Source organism: Eurypyga helias, unplaced genomic scaffold (assembly GCF_000690775.1).
Source record: "Eurypyga helias isolate BGI_N326 unplaced genomic scaffold, ASM69077v1 scaffold16379, whole genome shotgun sequence".
Classification (NCBI taxonomy): domain Eukaryota; kingdom Metazoa; phylum Chordata; class Aves; order Eurypygiformes; family Eurypygidae; genus Eurypyga; species Eurypyga helias.
The window spans coordinates 50,798-65,481 of record NW_010270334.1 but is presented as its reverse complement, the minus strand read 5'-3'; the positions used below and the strand labels follow the sequence as shown (position 1 = coordinate 65,481).

Genomic DNA, 14,684 nt, shown 5'->3' with positions numbered 1-14,684 from the left:
AGGCCAGGCTTCAGGTGTCATACTAGAGGCTCACCAACCTTTCCTAATTCCTTCTTTACAACTGACAGAACACCTTCCCTCTGTTGGGAAGAGGATGCCTAAACGACTGAATCTCTATGTCAACATCATGACACTTGAACTAAATATTACTAGTTACATGTGCTTGTGGTAGTCCATATGTAAAGCTCCTTACTTTGCATGTGGAGACAGGCTAGGACTTCATTACTTCATTGCTGGAGACATTGGGGTAAAAAGTGAGCACATTGGGTCGACATAAACACAGAGGATTTTTTTTTTAAATAAGAAAAGGGGTGTGGAAAGCAGAAGTCTTTGTGGACAGAGCTGCTTCGGAGGTATAGTCCTTTGCTGTCACTAACTTAAAATAGTTTCTTAAAACCAGGAAACACCAGTTATCTTGCAGAAGCAAAGATTAGTTTGGACCTTGGTAGTAGCACCTATTGTTCTATAGCTCTGTTAGTGCTTTTTAAGCTTTGCTGAGCATGGTAGATCCCTAGGGTCAATACTAAGAAGGCCTGGAGGCTTCCATACACCGTCTGTTTTTAAAGAGCTGTATGAATTAAATCCTACTTACTGTGTGTGAGGCATAGGCTTCCCTAAATTCCTAAGGTGTGTAGCTGGTGAGATGAGGCTGGCTGTTGTGAGGCACTACAGGCACTTTATTGTACTAAAAATAAAAACAACAAAAAACCCAAACCATGCCTGCTTGTGGAGCTTTTCTGTTAAATCTGTGAAACAACACAGAATGGGGAAGAAATGTAGGGAGATGTCTACACCTGTGTTATCTTCTGAACTCTCAAGATTAGCCTTCTGTACACAAGATTTTTGTGGTAGGTGTTTTCTTCTTTTTGATTGTATCTGTAACTCCTCACTTAGTGTAGAATTGCTGACATGCTTTTCTTTATTTCTAGGTTTCTTACTCTGAAGTCACCTCTATTAGTAATCTTGGTGTTGCCAGCAAAGAACTAGTAGTTGAAAGACTTGGACACATTTTTCTAACCTACACAAATGGCTCTGTGTGCATTGATGCTGATGGAAAGAAAACTACTTATACCACCACCGTCCACTTCATCTGTTCCAAGGGCACTCTTGTAAGGACAAATGATCTTTCAGTTGTTGCTTCATCGTAGTAGGTTTTCCAACATTTAACATGAAGCTGCATGAAGATGTGTAGTGTAAAGCAGATTCATGACAATGGAGACTTCTTGAGGACTTGAAACAGGGATGTAAAAACAAAGCTGGCGTAGAGAAGCGTGCGTCTCAGACTGTTTTATCATAGGCAAAAACTAGTTAAAAAATAACAGTCTCAGTGGACAGTGATGTTTCAGACTAGTCTAATTAGCATGAAAAATACATGGGAACTTAAGACTGAGGAGTTACGCATGCAAGCATTGCAGACCCTCAAGAGGAAGAATATTGTAGAGTGTATCTTCAGGATTAGGTTTTGCATCCTCTGTAGCTTGTTGATTCTAGAAGAGCTCATAAATCTATAAAGTCTTTACTGATTCGGCTCTGCATGCTGAAGTTTAGGCTGAGGGGATCATCAGACTGAAGCTTGTCTAGACTTGTTCTTGCAGGTCTTACTCCCCTCACTCGTATGATCCCAAGAGGTATGGTGAAAATCTGTGACTTGGAGCAGTTATGAACTGCTTTGTTTTTGCCTGAAAACACTGAAATGAAGCGTGTATAATTAATAGTCCTGTTACATTGTTACCTCAGCTAACAGTTTTGTGTTGCCTGATGACTTGATTTTTTTTTTTTCCATAGCATTATATGAAATGCTTTATGTCCCCAAACTCTTCAAAGCTTAGACTGAGGCAAGGTCTGGTTATGCATGTCTAGATTCAGTATTGAATTCAGTCTGAATATTTGGATGTCACTCAGTTCTTTGTTAAAGCTTAATGATAAGCTAAGTGTTTAGCTAGACAAATTTTTCAGTGGTAACCTTCAAAATAAATAGGGGAAGAGGGAAGTGGGGTGGGAATTGTGTGCATTTGTAGTGAAGTCATTTAGAAGAACCTGGCAGTTTCTCAAAGTGGAACCTCAAACAAAGGTGATGTTGGAGGTTACACTTATTCTGGTCTTCTCTCTGCAATCTGTTTCCAGAGCAGCAGCCCACGGTTTATAGCTATTCAGGAATGTGTGGCCACATTCTTATGGGAAACTGAGGCTGCTTGTCCAATCAAGGAAACAAAAGATGATTCTCAGGTAAGAAAAGGGGACATAATTGTATTCATAGTTTCAACATAATGCTTTTTTCTAACACTCCTGGCTGCTGTGTTTCAATGTCTCTCAGAGAAAACTAACTGCAGTGAAGTCTGAAGTTGATCATGATGGAGTTTTGTGATATCTTACTGCTTTCATCTTGACGTGTTCCTGAAATACATAACTTTTGACCAAAGTATTAAAGTGCTCACTCTCTCAAACAGCTTACTTGTTATGGCACTGAATGTTTCATTCCCTTACAAGGTTGCTAGTAAAACTGAGTTTATATTTAAAGATATATATTGTCCTTGTTTGCGTACAGATCATCAAGCTACTCAGCTGCTTCTGCTTTACAGGTCTCAACATAAACGTGTTGGTGTGAAAACAGCCCTCAGTTAAAATTTCCTTGCTCTTAGCTAACCTGGTCGATGTCATCTGTTAAACTGCACTTTGATATGTTGGTATGTGGTTGATGTCAACGGGCAACTGTACAAAAGAACTGAAAAGTGTTGCTACTGCCAGAGATGTATTCTGGTTGTTCAGATTAAATTGCTGATTGGTATGCAGGCTGGGAATATGTATATATCCCTACTTTGGCACTCTAAACAAGTTAGAGGTAAAACTTCAACAGAAGAAATGCAGGAGAAATAAGGCTGTTGTCGTCTTTTTTTTTTTTTTTCCAGTCCTGCTCTGTGCGAGATCCAAACACTGGTTTTCTGTTCAATCTGCAGCCATTAGCTTCTGCAAAAGGCTACATGGCTACCGGCATTGGGAAGAAGTTCTTGGTAAGGATTCTGACTGTACAATCTGTTGCTGCTGTTGCATTTTTCCAGTCTTGCTTAGTGAGTGAGTGAAGCTTTGACTCAGTCCTCTTAATGAAATTGGAGTTGACAGGAAAGTATTGTGCTTGAGGGCAGGAATGGAGGATAACTTGATTCATCTCAGATGGTCTAAAAAGCATTGAACTTCTGGTCCATAGCAAACATAAGGTAGCCAGGCTTTCGAGGCTATGCATGGCTTTCCAGTAAGGGAATCTGTTGCATAATAGTAGTTTATCTGCTGTTGCTGAAGAAATAGACAGCAGAAGCCTAGAAACAGCTTTAGTCTGTGTGTGTTTTTACCAGTGTCGTTAATGCAACCTGCATGTATCTGTAGTCCAAGGCTGTCCACAGATACTATCATAATGTTGTTTTAGTCTAAGAATAAACTTGGTAAACCACATCCTGTACTTGGAGTGGGGAGAATTTGTGCACCCTGTAAGCTGAAGATTGAGGATATAGTTCCTGTGTTATGGCTGGTTGTCTTGCAGTCTAGAAATGATAGACACTTCATACTGTTTGACATAGTTCTTGACAAGTGAGTTTTACTCATGTAGAAAGGGCTACATGGACCTAATTTTTCTGATGCAGTTAATACTGTGTACACCCACATGTTTTCAAAACTTGTAGCTGAACATTTGTGGACCCATGCCAGATTGTGGTCAAATCAATGGCAAAACAGCTGCTGGATGTGAAGCAGAAAATCTGACGTCGGTGAGGCTGGTGGAGTTGGACAAAACCTTGTATCTGTCTGGTGAAGGGTTTCTGACTCTTACCTACAGAGGTCCTCTTCACATGCATTCAGGTGAGTTCAGGAAATGGGCAGTGGAGATGGATGCTGATATTGTACAAACTTTCTGTCACTGGTCTTCATTCCTTTGTTCATGTATTAAAACCTACTGGGCTTGGTATTAGTCACTTAAACAAGCAAGTTCATATAAGAATTTTGGAAGAAATCGAATCGTGCTGACTGGTAGTGGCTCAGTTTTCAGTAATACATGTGCATTTCCAAAGTCCTGGGAAGAGACCAAATACAATATGGAATTTTTTCCTTACTGAGTAGGTGAAAAATACTGCTCCTCACATGGAGAACTTGTTGGTCAAACTGGGAGAACAAGTAAAATGAACTCTGGCTTTTCTTCTAAGTGAAGTCGTTGCTTTAAGCTTCAGTTTAATGAATAATGCTCTCTAAAGTTGATTGAGCTCTCATGTAATTTGCTTTGAGAGCTTCTACCATTTTGATAACTCTAGGATACATTGATGGCAAGTACTCCTCTTTCCCCACCCCCCACTCCCCCCCTGCACAATTCTACCATTTCTTGTGGGCTGTGGAAAGGAGAACTAAACAGAATGTAACATAGGCTGCTTAAAAAGTATCAGTGTTACTTATTCTGCAGTGATTACGCTGAACTTCTGGGTTTAGGGGATTTGTTTGTGAGAAGTTTTCTGTGTGTGATAGAATTTAGAGGTTGGTGGTACAGCTGACTCAGTGTTTCATAGGGTTTTTTGTTTCTTCAAATATATCATGTCAAAGACCTAGGAATCACAGTTCAGTGAAGGTAATTGTGCTCTTAAAATGTGTCAAGGCATTCTGGTTTCCCATTTGGAGGAAACAGTTGTGGCTGGTAGACAATTTGGCACAGGCCTCTAAAGAAGGTGTGTGTATTTACAGTTAACCCATAAACAAGAAGCTAGTGTGTTCCTTGAAGCAGTTAGTAATAGAAACTATTAGAAAATATTCAAGTCGAGTATTAGCTTGAACTTAAATTTCAATATTCCTGAGTGAACCAGCAGCAGATAAGTGTTTGTTTTACAGGAAAATCAGACACGTTCACGGTGACTTTCATTTGTAACGATTCATATCCTGGAGAGCTTAAGTTTGTGCGTGAAGAGATAAACAGTGTGCTGGACATCCACGATACCTTTTTTGAGTTTCACACAGCTCTGGCCTGTGCTCCTGCTCCTGTAGACTGCCAAGTTACAGGTAAGTACCTGGAATTTGGTTAGGCTCTGTCCCACAGACAGTGGAAGGATTAACTGAACAGCAAACTTCTGTGGAGGAGAGCTTTATGAATACCTGTTATGAAGACATTTGTAAGACTTGAAGTCTTCATAGAAGTTGTGGAGAGGGAGAGGAGGCGAGTTGTTTGAAGCAAGCATAACTTACGATGACAGGCAAGAAGCTAATGTGGAACATAGTGGTATAAACCATGAGAGCTGATAATTACTTCGAAAACTTTTAATCCTTATCATGACTGGGTGCAACTTCAACCCAACTCTGAAGAAAATGGGTTAATTTAGTACTGGCCTCTGGAAAAATGCACCTGTGAAATGTGGAGTAGTTACCTGTGGGAAGTAACTGTCAAGGGAGCTCTGCATTTGGTGTAGTGACGTTTTTATGGCAACAGAGCCTTCTCTCAATGGATATCTAATGTGCTTCTGAAAATTACTTTGAATTGTGTGTATTCATCAATGAAACTTGTATGATTTCAAACCCAGTACTGCTGCAAGTACCTAATAGGTTGTCTTTCAGCTTACTGTACGTACCACATCTTTCAGATGCTGCTGGCAATGAGTACGACTTAAGTGACTTGAGCAAAGAGGGTGAGCCATGGGTGGCTATAGACACTTCAGAGGAAGCAAAGAAGCGAACATTTTTCTTGAATGTCTGCAAGCCTTTGCCTTATGTGCCTGGATGCCCTGGTAAGCCAAGTGGCAAGCATTTCTTAACTTGGGACTGTTGGTACAAGACCTTATATGCAGAATGACATCCTGGTTATTTTAGGAGGGTTTCTTGAATCCTACCCGTTCAGGCACTGAACTTTTGTAGGTGAGATGTGGGGGAATGCATTTGGGGAAAAATGCACTGAGGGCAGTATTTGCCATTGTTGATTATTTTGGGGTTTGTGTGTGTTTTCTTTTTTTTTTAAATACAGTTAAATGATGTTGAAGCCTCCTAATTGGGTGAAGCTGGAATGAGAGGCTTATGCTATTTCTTACTGCACTTCTAGGCAGTTTGATTTATTTAACCTGTTGCAGTAGTCTTCTATCAGTCTGTGGGAGCAGATAAGTTAGTGCAGTTTTAAAGATTTCAGTGAATGCAGGACAGTAACTTGTCCGATTCCTCAAAGGCTTTAGGCAAACAATATCTCTAGCTGTATTTATGAACACACTTCTGTTGTGTTCCGCTTCAGGAGTTTGAGACAGTCTGCTTTAATGCTCAAAGCTCTCTTAATGCTACTCAGTTATGTTATTTTGCACTAAAGTTAACTCTAGTTGTCAAAGCTTTGAGCTAAAATACTGACTTTTTTCCTGTAGGTGGAGCCATAGGATCTTGTGTGAAATATGCTGATAAAAGCAAGAACCTTGGAGTCATTCAGATAAACCCACAGGCTGCTACTGATGGGTCATTAAGCATTATCTACTTGAATGGTGACACGTGCAAAGATAATAAACGTTATTCTACACATATCATCTTCCAGTGCGATCAAACAATGGTAATTTTCTGTGCCAGTTGCTGTTAACGAGGGTTTTAGAGCTTGGGTTCTATATAACATAATAGACAGTGTTTATTCCTCCTTGGAATAGAAGGGCCGGTTCTGAAAAGTAGTATCTGTATACAGGCTTTTCCCTTATTTCTCCTTATAATTGCTTTGCTGAGCCTGTCAAACACAACAGTGAACTCTCTCATGGAATCCTGTAAGCCACCAAAATCAGCTGTGCTGAAAATTAGTACTGAAATTTGATTAGAGATATCTTAGACTGTGCAACTGCAATAAAAAAGGGATCCTGCACGTACGTTTTGAGACTCACAATGTAATTGTTAGTAAGGCTCCTTCATATGGCCCTTTTCTGTAGGGATCGCCGGTGTTTGAACAAGAGGATGACTGTGAGTTTGTATTTGTTTGGAGAACCATGGCAGCGTGTCCCATTCACAAAGCAGAAGGTATGTGTAGGTATTTGAGCTTTAAAATACTGAACAGCTGTATAAGAAGTAAATATTTAGTAAAGCTGTGTTTGTTTCTTGCCCTGTGAACCTTTCTGTAAAAGGTGCTGGGGTGCAGAGGGATGTCTGTTCTAAGCTTTAAGCCAACTAAGAGTCACATCTAACATGAAATGTACAAGTCAGGGTGACAAGTAAATGTACTTCCCTCTCTAAGGAAAGAAAATAAAGTGATAACCCTGTCTCTGAGGAATCGTAGCACTACCTTGTTAAATCACAGGTAGACTTCCTAGTGTCTCTTAAATCTTCAAAAAGCATCGGGTCTTACAAGAACTCAGTTGATCCTATGTCTGGCAAGTCATTCCCTGTCCACCACTGTAGGCTGGAAACTATGCTGTAAACTTGACCCTTGTTAGACAATGGGGGAGAGACCAGTGGGGACAGTGTCCGACTTTACAGTTGACTCCAGGACATGCAAGAATGAATCACAGGTTCTAGTTCTGGTACCTGTCTTCTCTGCCCTGGTTTCACAACTTGCAGATAATGCCTTTAACATCCAGGCTTCCTGTGAGGGATCTATTGCAACAGTCCTAGACCTTATTGAAACTGCCAGTGATCTCATGTGGCATAAGAGGAATGTTGACAAGTTACTGCTCTGTAGCACGCAACTCCTGTGCAGGACTCTGGTGACTAGAGTTGTGGTTTTGAAGGGAGAGAGACTCATGGGATGTCTTTAACTTGGTACCGACTTGTTGGATGATTGAGGGGAGCTTAATAATCACGTGATACAATCTGTTCTTTTAAAAGCTTCAGAATATTGAGTAAAGAGATGTTTTAAACCTGAGGACTTAATCAGGAGCGAAGTTACTGATGTATATCAGCTGATTAGACTCATGAAACTAGAATTTGCCTAAACCTTTTCTATATACATCATGGTGGACCCATAAGATGTAGCTAACATTTCCTAATATCATTTATTTCCTAACTCGGCAAACTTCATGGCTCTTTAAAGAAGATCCAAGACTGACATCTAGGACAACTTTTGCTTTGGTCTTCTGACCTTGCTGTTCTTTCCAGATAATTAAGCAAGTGTTGGACTTAGCGACTCTGGTTCTGTACTTAACCTTCAGCATGACTGAAGGAAGAACCTGTGGGGCCACTTTGAGGTAGTTTTTGAACTACAGTGTGACTTTTGCGCCTTGCTTAACTGGCAGTTATAAAGGAAATGTTCTGTTTTGTAGCTTAGTCGCAGTTCTAGATATTGGTGACTTCCTGAAATGAGCTGCTTAGCTGGACTGTAGTGGTTCTTTGGTGACACTGCCCTAAAGTGCCAGCTACTAAGTTTTGTGTCTTTACCTGTGCCAGTAAGCCTTAATTGTCCTAAGTGTATATGGCATGGTTCATAGATAATGAACTGTATTTTAAATTCTTAACTTTTCTTTAAAGGAGAGAATTGCCAGGTGAAAGACCCAAGGTATGGCCATATTTATAACCTGAAGCCACTTTCCAATAAAGACATAAAAGTGAGTACAGATGAGTATGACTACTACTTCAGAGTTTGTGGAGAAATAACAGAACCTTGCAAACTCGACCACGCTGTGTCATCGTGTCAAGTAAAGAAGATGGACAGTAATTACAGAAAAGTAGCAGGTATAGCACGTGATGGCTAAGGAATTTAGAGAGTGGGAAGATTAACCAGGGTGTAGCTGGAGCTATTACGAGATACGGAGGGGTTCTTGCTGATCCTGTACATTTTATGAGATAAAGCACCCTACCGCTTTTGCTTCATGTGCTAATAAAATGCCACATATATGGTTCTTGACACCCAGTTAGGAATGAGCTCAACCCTACTCTGCTGGAGTAGTGCTCATTCAACATCTAGGTCACAAGTGTTAGTGGAAGATAGAGTTCTTTCTGTCAGTACTTTATTGTGCATGTTATTGCTGTCTGTGTAACCCTGTTGCCAGAGACATTACGGCCGTTGTGCATTTACTGGATTAGCTGTTGACTTTTCTCAACTCTTTGCTTCTAGGCTTGCTGACGGAAAAATTGACTTTCAAAAATGGTTTGATAATGATTAATTACACCAGTGGAGAAAAATGTCATAAAGTGTATGAACGGTCAACTGCCATATTATTCTATTGTGACAAGACCACATCTGAGGTTAGTTTCAAAACATGCCTCCTGTACGTACTGTCTTCCAGAGTTGCTTGCTTCTTAATCTGAGGAAGGGTAAGTTGAAAAACATGAATTAGCTTCCTTTGGAGGACTGCGTGTTCATTTATAGACTATACAGGAGATTGCAGGGTCCTGTGAGGTAATAAAAAAATGAGGAATGTTTTGAATTGTGTTATTTATGGATGGTACTTTTGTCATGCCCCAGGGAAGTCAGGGCATGTTGTTCTTTTAATGGATGCCTGTCATTAGCAAAGCTCTTGGAGATTTTGGGAAGGCATGTTCTTCTCCCAGAAATAAAAGCCGCTTCTATTTAAGAAATAAAAGGTAGAAGGATGAATCTCCAGGAAAGCAGGTATTACCTGGCCAGACCAAAATAAGCTGGCTACTTGCTTTTAGTATCTCTCTCTCTGTACTGGTGCTTTTCTTTCTGTTCTTAAACAATGGTGTCTACAGTTACTTTTGCTCTTCCCCTTGTTTCATGGAGGAGGCAGAAGGTCCTAGTGGCTGCCCTTTTATCAGAAGTGTGCATGTGGATAAACAGGTCTGGGAGAAACCATACTTTTAGCTGGTCAGAGGTGTAGTGTGGCTCTGAGACAGTATGTAAATACAAGTACCTGGACCTTCTTGAAGCAAGACTGAGGCATATTGGTAGCTTCAGCGTGTCTAAATGAGAGGGTAAATTCCTTTTTGTTTTGTTCTTTCAGCCTATATTTTTGAAGGAAACTCCAGATTGCACCTACATGTTTGAATGGCACACTCAGTACGCTTGCCCACCTGTTAAATCTACCGAGTGCTCCTACAAGTAAGTTTGTGGGTTTGGTTTTTTTTTTCCCCCCAGAAAATTAAAATGGAGCTGTATGATGACAGAAACAAACACAGTCTTATTGCAGCTCAGTGCAACAATGTCTCTTTAGCCATTGTGTTTTGACTTAGTCACCAGCTAATGTGATGTTTGATGCCAGTGTAATATATTTTAAGTAATTTTTGCGATTTGTACTTCCTAAAACTCCTTTCATTGGAGAAAAATACTTTCTTGGAGCTTCTTCTGGGGGAATAAGCTTTATATCAAAGTGAACCATTGGGTATGCAGTTACTGATGGTTGGTCTCTGAGTAACAAGTGTGTTGTTACAAGTGTGTAGTTGTTGTTTAACTATAGCTGATTTAACCAACAGTACAACTGCTGTCTGTTTGGAACTTCCACCAAAGCAAGCTCCAGGAAAAATGTCATCTATTTCTGTCACAACCAAACATAGGTCATTAAGATTCGATACGTGGGGTCGAGTGTGGCCAACAACTGGCCCATAGTTTGGCCATCTGGCATCAGGATAGGTTTCTACCCTAAGGGAAAACAATACACTGACAGTGTGTGTGCTTGCCCTGCACAGAAAGCCTGCCTGCTTCAACGAAGTGTCAGGATCACTCTTGCAGTAGCTGAGGGCTGTGTGCACAGGAACAGTTACTGTGGGGGTGGCTGATGCAGTGATATATCTCTACTGAACTGGAGGTCTTGTAGGGAGCAGTGAGTCTGGTGCAGCTTTCTTTTTCCAGCATAATACTCTGCTTATGGAGTTAGGGTAAAAGTTATTGTGGTAACATAAGAATTGTAACTTACTATTACTTATTACTTGATTTTTTTTTTTTTTTAAAAGTGCCTCTTAATTTGAATCCTTTGTTTGCCTTACAGGGATGATGAAGGAAACTTCTATGACTTTTCATCTCTGACACGGCATAGAGAGAATTGGGAGGCAATTACTCTATTGGCTTCTTCACAGAAATACTATATTAATGTCTGCAAGCCCTTAGTACCATATGGTGCTGCACGTAAGAGCAAAATAAAAATACATTCCTGCAGTAGCTAGGGGAATCAGATGGTAGGATAGTGCTGCTGGATGTTCAGAGTGAAAAAATTACAAAGCAAAGTATGTGGAGACAGTGTTGTAATTTCAGAACTAGAGAGAAGGGCCTGATTTCCATCTGCTTGGCAGATAAAATTCACTAGCAGCTCTTATTTTCATAACTTCAGTACTCCATCCTTATCCAAAATCTGCTGTAGCTCTTAAAGATTAAAATAATCTTTTGGTGCGAGTTGTTAACCTCAGAATTTTCTCTGTGGCTTCTTCTGATTTTACCTTTTTATGCAGTGGAAGAGCAGGTAACAGACTCTAGCCTTCCACTCTGTGTAGTAGTCTACTTACCTAGTAGTAGCTGCCATACTTTCTGCATGACCACCTTGAGTGAAGTTGAGGCAGTTGCTGGTACTTCTGATTTTGGGGGGGAAAAAACCCCACCCCAGTGAGAATGGCTTGGACAGTGCCTTAGAGATCAGCCATGACATACCTGCAAGAGGAGTGGAGTTTTATTCCAGGCAAGCAAGCCTTAATAGCATTTGGAGTAATAACATGGGTTTTGCTTATATGTGTAGGTTCCTGTCCTTCTGATGCTGCTGCCTCCCTCATGGAGGGTGCAAAATGTACAAGTCTCGGGGAAGTGGCTGATGGTCCCCGGTGGGAAAATGGTATTTCTATTCTGAAATACATTAATGGGGAGCAGTGTCCAGATAAAATTCGCAAGAAAACAACAATATTGCGCCTCAAGTGTGACGAAAGCAAAATTGTAAGTGGGCTCCTTTTTGGGGTTTTATGCTTTCATGAGTTGTTCATATCGCTGTATGTGTATGGAGAATGTTGGGCAGTTCTTATCCATTCCCTCATCATCTGTAGTTGGATGGGAGTCTGTCTCATAAGCAGACTGGCTTACAAGTACTTGAACTTTAGATGCTGAGCAGTTTAAGATACTTTTTGTACAATTGGCTAGCACAGATTTTTATCTTCTGTAATAGCTTCAGACTGTTTTGTGTCTTGAAGATGAATGTATTGCAGATTGGGAAGTGTTTCAAGTAGTAAATAATGCTATTGGCTGTGGAGTTCTTAACTTTTGCACATCTGTATGCCTTGCTATTAAGTATTCTTCTATTTGGTGGGGTGTTTCACCCTCATCTTTTGGATTTTCTTTTGCCCAGCTAGGCTGCCTTTAGCGCTCCCTTCTCAATTTTATTGTTCCTGATGATAATGATTCTGTACTGTTGTGCATCTGAAATAGTCACAGTTAAATACTCTGTCCGTGGGTTAATTTATTGGACCACGATAGTCTGTTAAAGTCCTGGGACTGACATTTGAATTGAGCTAAGCTGCAGGCTTCAGGGATAACCCTGTGGTGTGAAACCTTACAGTATCACTCTACAGAGACGTTGTTCTCTCCCATTTCATGTTTAGGAATCAAAACCAGAACTTATAACGGCCATTGAAGATTGTGAATATACCTTCTTGTGGTTCACTGCTGCTGCATGTCCTCTTAAAAGCAATGTGCAAAATGACTGTAGGGTAACCAATCCTGCAACAGGTAAGGAGGAGGCCTCAGGATTTTGTGTGTGGAAGAGGCTGCTGGAAACAGCACCACGGTGTTTGTGTTCTTGAGAGACTTCATTAGAAAAGGTCAGTGTGGGGCATCCTCTGGGTAGTGACTAACAAGCTTATTGGTGGGTAGAATATCTTGTAAGGTACTGCAACATCCCTTGGAACACAAATAGTCTACAGATCTGAAACTAGTTTTACCTCTAATTGTTAATATGAATTAGTAACTGCTCATGTTCCTAAGCTAGCAGTTAAGTAAAGGCTTCCTAAATTAAGTTATTGAAAAATATTGATATAAAGAAATGCTTCTATTCTGGATCTGAAGATGAAATCATTTCCTGATCTGCCTACAGGCCACCTCTTTGACTTGACATCACTAAAGCGAGAATCTGGCTATACCATCAATGATTCACACCACAGGAAAATTGAGTTGAACGTTTGCGCTGAAGCTAAAAGTTCATGTGCTGATGCAGCTGGTAAGCATCTTACCCCTCTGGTACTGTAAGCCCTGACTGTAGGGTACCCAAAAGAAATCCTTTTGCGCAAGTTTACAGTAAAATGTGAGGGGCAGGTTTTACTACAAGTGTGGAAGGAGGGAAGAGAACAGCTGTGTGTCTGAAATGGCTAGAAAAATGTCCTAAAGCTGTTTTAAGAAATGATGCATTCCTATAAATCTGTCTCTAAAATTACATAGGTTCGTTTCCAGTCCAATCCCTTTAGGTCTGAATGGGTATTCTTTTGGGCATGAGGGCAGGGGTAGAGACACTTTTACTGCATCTCTTGGCTCTTGTAACTTCTTGCTTTTCACAAGCTTCCAACTAGAGTGAACTGAGCAACAAAAACTGCTCTGTGGTGATGTGTTGCTGTAATGCATCTGCACTGAGCCTTGTGCCTGCACTTCAAACCCTTGCCAACCCTCTTTCTGGCTTTCTGTTCTGTTTTGGATGCTTCTGAAACATCAGTAGAAGTTAAGTTGTATTTTAAACTGCTTACTAGCAAATTGAATTGTTAGCTCTTCCGTCAAGCTGAATGTGAGATCTTAAATGCTAAAATAGGAGCATTGCTTGTGAATTAAAAATTATTTTTGTGTAGTTAGAAGAAAATAGTGGATTGATTGGATTTTTAAGAGGCATCTTAATAATATTAGGTCAACCAGATTATACTCTTGTGTTAAACTTCTGGTTTTCAGAGAAGTGGTAACTGAGCACAGTGCTCTGTGATTGCTTAAACCTGATTAGAGGCGGTAAATTCTGCTGGTTAATGAAGTATTAAAGGCAATATTTGGTCTTTGTTTCATTGCAGTTCAGCTCACTATAATGGCAACTCCAGACACTGTGAAAAAGCCTGTCTTGCACAGGAAGATTAAAGTGAGACTAAAATTTAAGTTTCCTGCTGTTCACGTTGTAAGGTGCAGTTCTGAAGGGCAGTTACATCAGATTTGGGCTGCTTATTAATTTTTCTTGTTTTATTTTAGCTGTCTGCATCACTGGTGGTCCAAAACCAATTAATGCTGGAAAACCGAGTAAAACTTTAACTTATGAAGATCAGGTGTTAAAGCTTGTCTATGAAGGTGGAGATCCTTGCCCTGCAGACCCTGACCTGAAGCACAAAAGCTATTTTAGCTTTGTATGCAAGTCTGATGCTGGAGATGACAGCTGGCCTGTTTTTCTGTCTTTTGATGAGCAGACATGCACCAATTACTTCTCTTGGCATACTTCTTTGGCTTGTGAGGAAGAGGTAAGAATTAGTTCTACAGAAAACACTTTGTGGGACTAAATTTCAGGGAGGGTTAAGCATAGTAGCAGTGTATGTTTTAAATTCCTTGAGGGAAAGTTCTCGTCCTGTAGTACATAACCCAAGTTCATGTAACATGTTCTCAAATCCTTTTCTTACTGACTTTTTTTTCAGCAAGAATGAACAATACTTGTTAAACTTCTGGTCTGTCAAGTTAAAACTTTAATGTTTCACAGTAACCCCTCTGTGGAACCTACTTGGCTGCTTTTTTCTCTACAGCTCATATGGAATTCACAGGGCATCTTCTTGGGAACTGATGGTTAGGATCCTCCAATGCAACAGGCCAACAGAGCTTAGACTGAGGATGGACAGCATCT

The 14,684-nt window shown here is 40.4% G+C and overlaps 1 protein-coding gene across 1 annotated transcript in view; it reads left to right on the top strand.

Moving 5' to 3' along the window:
• IGF2R (insulin-like growth factor 2 receptor) overlaps nucleotides 1-14,684 on the top strand; it is a 56,818-nt gene that overhangs the window by 27,081 nt on the left and 15,053 nt on the right. Inside the window, exons 19-34 of the mRNA XM_010158416.1 lie at nucleotides 930-1,109; nucleotides 2,125-2,226; nucleotides 2,907-3,008; nucleotides 3,672-3,846; nucleotides 4,858-5,025; nucleotides 5,601-5,744; nucleotides 6,360-6,538; nucleotides 6,900-6,987; nucleotides 8,431-8,634; nucleotides 9,017-9,147; nucleotides 9,867-9,964; nucleotides 10,848-10,984; nucleotides 11,586-11,776; nucleotides 12,436-12,562; nucleotides 12,927-13,049; nucleotides 14,048-14,310. Coding sequence (XP_010156718.1) covers nucleotides 930-1,109; nucleotides 2,125-2,226; nucleotides 2,907-3,008; nucleotides 3,672-3,846; nucleotides 4,858-5,025; nucleotides 5,601-5,744; nucleotides 6,360-6,538; nucleotides 6,900-6,987; nucleotides 8,431-8,634; nucleotides 9,017-9,147; nucleotides 9,867-9,964; nucleotides 10,848-10,984; nucleotides 11,586-11,776; nucleotides 12,436-12,562; nucleotides 12,927-13,049; nucleotides 14,048-14,310 — 2,412 coding nt within the window. The remainder of the gene's footprint in view (nucleotides 1-929; nucleotides 1,110-2,124; nucleotides 2,227-2,906; nucleotides 3,009-3,671; nucleotides 3,847-4,857; nucleotides 5,026-5,600; nucleotides 5,745-6,359; nucleotides 6,539-6,899; nucleotides 6,988-8,430; nucleotides 8,635-9,016; nucleotides 9,148-9,866; nucleotides 9,965-10,847; nucleotides 10,985-11,585; nucleotides 11,777-12,435; nucleotides 12,563-12,926; nucleotides 13,050-14,047; nucleotides 14,311-14,684) is intronic.